General features: G+C 54.7%; 1 protein-coding gene across 1 annotated transcript; it reads left to right on the top strand.

The window, feature by feature from the left end:
* Positions 1–576: 576 nt before the first annotated feature.
* ccdc177 (coiled-coil domain containing 177) lies at positions 577–3,734 on the top strand. Its single transcript, XM_065003300.1, has one exon. The coding sequence runs from the start codon at positions 645–647 to the stop codon at positions 3,522–3,524; it is 2,880 nt and encodes a 959-aa protein (XP_064859372.1). The 5' UTR covers positions 577–644; the 3' UTR covers positions 3,525–3,734.
* Positions 3,735–5,439: the final 1,705 nt, after the last annotated feature.

Here is a 5,439-nt window from a genome sequence, read left to right as displayed (position 1 = left end):
CATTACTTCTTGTTTGTCGGTTAATGAAAGTCCCCTGAAGATAGAAGGGCCTCAACAGGAACATAATCAGAGAATGTGAATCATGTATGAATGTCTACAGCAGAAGCATCGTCCGTCGCATGTCAAATATGTGCTAGATATTCCCTCACCCACACAGACAGACATACAGACAGATTAAGCCCTGGACAGAGTAGGACAGAGATTGCCTGATATAATCCTGCTGCTTAAATTTCTGTCTTCTATTCACCCCATTCCTCTACATCAATTCCCTCCTCCCCTCCCTCCCTCTCTTGTTCTAATATTAGCCAGCTATGGTTGACCCGTCTGAGCCAGAGGACCAGACCAAGGGGAAACAGATGGATGCCTTGCCGGTGGCCTCTGCACCCACCAGACTACCAGACCAGGCCTCTGCACCCACCAGACTACCAGACCAGGCCTCTGCACCCACCAGACTACCAGACCAGGCCTCTGCACCCACCAGACTACCAGACCAGGCCTCTGCACCCACCAGACTACCAGACCAGGCCTCTGCACCCACCAGACTACCAGACCAGGCTGATGGGAAAGCAACAGAGGAGGGCGAGGGTGGGGGTCGCAATGATGCAGAGACCACACCCATATACTCTGCTGGGCTGGGGGAGTGGATGGTAGCTCCTCCCCCTGTTGCACAGGAGGCCAGTCCTCCCAGTCCAAACACCCAGCCCCAGCTTCAGGGCCCTCAGGACAGGCAGCTTCAATCTCCAAGCCCTCCAGACTTCCAGCCTCCCAGTCCACACACCCAGCTCCAGCTTCAGGGCCCTCCAGACAGGCAGCCTCCCAGTCCACACACCCAGCCCCAGCTTCAGGGCCCTCCGGACAGGCAGCCTCCCAGTCCACACACCCAGCCCCAGCTTCAGGGCCCTCCGGACAGGCAGCCTCCCAGTCCACACACCCAGCTCCAGCTTCAGGGCCCTCCAGACAGGCAGCCTCCCAGTCCACACACCCAGCCCCAGCTTCAGGGCCCTCCGGACAGGCAGCTTCAGCTTCCTCACCTTGCCCCTCCAGACTTCCAGCCTTCCACTCCACATACCCAGCTACAGAGCCCTCAGGTCAGTCTGGAGGCACCAACCCCTCTGTCGAACAGCAGCCAAGCTCTGAACCCTCTACCTCAAGACCTCCAGCCTCCAAGCAGCGACCTAGAGCCCAGAGAACCATGCCCCAAGCTGCACCTGGACCTATATAACTTCGACACCCCGGTGGCAGAAGGAAGCCGTTATGTCCTGACCAGCCCCCGCTCCTTGGAGGCCTGCGCCCGCTGCGGGGTCAAACCCGTGGAGATCTTGTCGCGCCCGTTGTCAGACTTCGCCCGTGAGGCCCCGGGACGGTCCATGCGCGTGGCGACGGGCATGTTTGAGGTGTATGAGAAGGACAGGCACGCCAAGCTGAGAGCATGCCGGGAGGAGAGAGAGAGGATCATACGGGAAGATAAGAGGAGAATCCTTCAGGCTGCAGTCAACGGACATGCTGCATCATCAACAGAGGAACAGCACAGAGCACCAGTCACATCCAGCTTAACTCCGCTATCTAAACCAGGCCCTGTGGCCTCTAGTCCTACTAAATCTAAACCTTCCCCCAGTAGTATAGAACAGGCCTCTAGAGCTGCTTCTACAACACCAGGTCCAAGCATTAATAAAACTAGTACAAATCTTCTAGCTAAAAGTAGCTCTCTGCAGTCTTCTAAGACCAGCTCATTCAGCTCTGCGTCCTCATCATCTAAAGGTCTGGACTGTGGTTTTGGTTCTGCTAAACATCCTAAATCCTCAGAACTAACCAAGGCACCCCGCCCTGTCTCAGGTCCACCTCCAGTGGTCAGAAAGATTCCCAGCAGCAGCACCACCACCACCACCCTGAAAGCCTCCAACACCTTCCCCAGATCAGCCTCCAAACCTTCCTCTTTCCCCAGAACAACCACCTCCATGACATCCACCATCTTCAAGAGGTCCGTGCAGAGCCCAGTCACCCCGACTACAGCAGCTCTCAATGGCATCACAGGGGGTCTAGGAGGGCCGTTCCCTCCCCACAACGGCCACAATGTGTCCACTCCAAAGGGCAGAGGGAAGAGCCACTCCCTTGAGTCCCTACAAAGGAGGATGGATACAATCTCCACCTCTACCACCACCTCCACCACCACCTGCACCTCCTCTGGAGAGGAGTCCGGCGCCTCCTCCTCCTACAGCTGGGATGGACCCAGAGACCCCTGGGCCAAGTCCTCCTCCCCCCGTGCCCGCACCCTGGCCACCTTCAACTCCTTGATGGGGAGGAGCCTTAGCCTTGGGGACCTCAGCCACTCCCTCCAGACCACCCAGAAGGTGGAGCGTATCGTCAAGGAGGTGCGGCGACGGGGACTGAAGGCGGTTCCTGAGCGGGACAGGAAGATCGCTGCTCTGATGCTGGCTCGGTACCAGGAGGAGGACATCATGAGCCAGACGCGCTACGTGGCTCACCTGCAGTGGGACAGCGAGAAGCGCCTGGGGGACCTGCAGCGGGAGCAGGAGGACCGGGAGAAGCAACGGGCGGTGCTGCAGTGCCAGCGGGCGTGGCAGTCGCAGGTGTCCCACCGCCAGCGTCGGCTCAGCCAGCAGGAGAGAGAGTCGTCGGCCGCTAAGCTGCGTCAGGTGGCGGAGAGCGAGGAGCGGTGGAGGGAGCTGGCAGAGCTGCAAGAGCGCAGTAGGCAGCAGAGGCTCCAGCAGGCTGCCAGGGAGGAGAAACAGAAGAAGGAACAGCAGGAGCAGAACCTCAAGGCTCTAGAGGAGGACAGGGCTGCAGTGCTAGAGCAGGAGCAGCTACTCCTCAAGGAGAAACTTACCATTGCTGAGCTGAAGAAGCAGGAGAAGGAGCACCAGGCCCACGAGGAGCGCCGGGGACTGAACCGGGCCGAGAGGAGGCGCCACGCAGCCCTGATCAGGGAGATCGCCCGGAGAGAGGAGGAGGAGCGGGAGGATGCACGGAAGGCTGCTGAGGAGAAGCTGAGCCGTTCCCTGGAGAACTATGAACAGATCGTAGAGAGGAGAGACAAAGAGCTGAAGGAGAAGGCTAAGAGGGAGGAGCAGCAGATTCAGAAGGCAAGGAGGTCTGCGGAGAAGAGGGAGAAACAGCAGCAACAGCAGGTGGAGGCCCGGGCCCAGGAAGCAGAGAGACGGGCCCAGCAGGCAGCTCTGGTGGCAGAGGAGAGGGCCAAGGAGAAATCCCAGAGAGCAGTACAGAGCAGGCAGGAGAAGGAGAGACTACAACGACTCAACAGACAGCGTGTGGAAGGGGAAGAGCTAGCCAGGAGGATGGAGCTCCTCCAGTCCATCGAGAGGAAGCTGGAGAAGAGTGAGCAGATCTTCAGGGAGAAGAGAGCCGTGCTAGAGAGCGCTCGCTCTACCGCCCGCGCCTCCTTCCACGTACGGGACCGGGTCAGGGAGGAGACCAACATGAGGACCTTTGATAAGATGGATCTAGAGGCCCAGTTCCAGTTCAAATCCAGCCTGGATGACAAGTGATGAGGCACACCTTCATGCTACTGGTGAACTACTGGTTACTGGTAACTACTGGTTACTGGTAACTACTGGTTACTACTAGTTAATACCCTGGACTACTGGTAACTACTGGTTACTACCCTGGACTACTGGTTCCTGGTAACTACTGACTACCCTGGACTACTGGTTCCTGGTAACTACTGACTACCCTAGACTACTGGTAACTACTGGTTACTACCCTGGACTACTGGTAACTACTGGTTACTACCCTGGACTACTGGTTCCTGGTAACTACTGACTACCCTGGACTACTGGTAACTACTGGTTACTACCCGGGACTACTGGTTCCTGGTAACTACTGACTACCCTGGACTACTGGTAACTACTGGTTACTACCCTGGACTACTGGTTCCTGGTAACTACTGGTTACTACCCTGGACTACTGGTAACTACTGGTTACTACCCTGGACTACTGGTAACTACTGGTTACTACCCGGGACTACTGGTTCCTGGTAACTACTGACTACCCTGGACTACTGGTTCCTGGTAACTACTGACTACCCTGGACTACTGGTAACTACTGGTTACTACCCTGGACTACTGGTTCCTGGTAACTACTGACTAGCCTGGACTACTGGTAACTACTAGTTACTACCCTGGACTACTGGTTCCTGGTAACTACTGACTACCCTGGACTACTGGTTCCTGGTAACTACTGACTACCCTGGACTACTGGTAACTACTGACTACCCTGGACTACTGGTTCCTGGTAACTACTGACTACCCTGGACTACTGGTAACTACTGACTACCCTGGACTACTGGTAACTACTGGTTACTACCCTGGACTACTGGTTCCTGGTAACTACTGACTAGCCTGGACTACTGGTAACTACTGACTAGCCTGGACTACTGGCAACTACTGGTTACTACCCAGGACTACTGCTTCCTGGTAACTACTGACTACCCTGGACTACTGGTTCCTGGTAACTACTGACTAGCCTGGACTACTGGCAACTACTGGTTACTACCCTGGACTAATGGTAACTACTGGTTACTACCCTGGACTACTGGTTCCTGGTAACTACTGACTACCCTAGACTACTGGTAACTACTGGTTACTACCCGGGACTACTGGTAACTACTGACTACCCTGGACTACTGGTAACTACTGACTACCCTGGACTACTTGTAACTACTGACTACCCTAGACTACTGGTAACTACTGACTACCCTAGACTACTGGTAACTACTGACTAGCCTGGACTACTGGTAACTACTGGTTACTACCCGGGACTACTGGTTCCTGGTAACTACTGACTAGCCTGGACTACTGGTAACTACTGACTAGCCTGGACTACTGGTAACTACTGGTTACTACCCGGGACTACTGGTTCCTGGTAACTACTGACTACCCTGGACTACTGGTAACTACTGACTAGCCTGGACTACTGGTAACTACTGGTTACTACCCGGGACTACTGGTTCCTGGTAACTACTGACTACCCTAGACTACTGGTAACTACTGACTAGCCTGGACTACTGGTAGCTACTGGTTACTAGTTACTGCTGTTAACTACTGGTTACTACCCTGGATTACTGGTTACTACTGGTTACCATGTGCTTGGCTATAGCCAGGGTTGGACAGGTTACTTTGGTAACTACTGACTACCCTAGACTACTAGTAACGTAATCTGATTCTTTGGATTACTTTTCCCCTTAAGAGGCATTAGAAGAGGTCTAAAAGGATCCATCCAACACATTTGGTGTGTCATCATAGTGCTCTCTGATTGGTGGTCATCATTTGGTGTGTCATCATAGTGGTCTCTGATTGGTGGTCATCATTTGGATGTGTCATCATAGTGCTCTCTGATTGGTGGTCATCATTTGGTGTGTCATCATAGTGCTCTCTGATTGGTGGTCATCATTTGGTGATGATT

Source organism: Oncorhynchus nerka, linkage group LG18 (assembly GCF_034236695.1).
Source record: "Oncorhynchus nerka isolate Pitt River linkage group LG18, Oner_Uvic_2.0, whole genome shotgun sequence".
Taxonomy (NCBI): domain Eukaryota; kingdom Metazoa; phylum Chordata; class Actinopteri; order Salmoniformes; family Salmonidae; genus Oncorhynchus; species Oncorhynchus nerka.
This window is presented reverse-complemented; position numbering and strand designations above follow the sequence as displayed.

Excerpts from the sequence above, each read along its gene's own strand:
- ccdc177 (XM_065003300.1), top strand. The coding sequence starts at position 645 with ATGGTAGCTCCTCCCCCTGTTGCACAGGAGGCCAGTCCTCCCAGTCCA.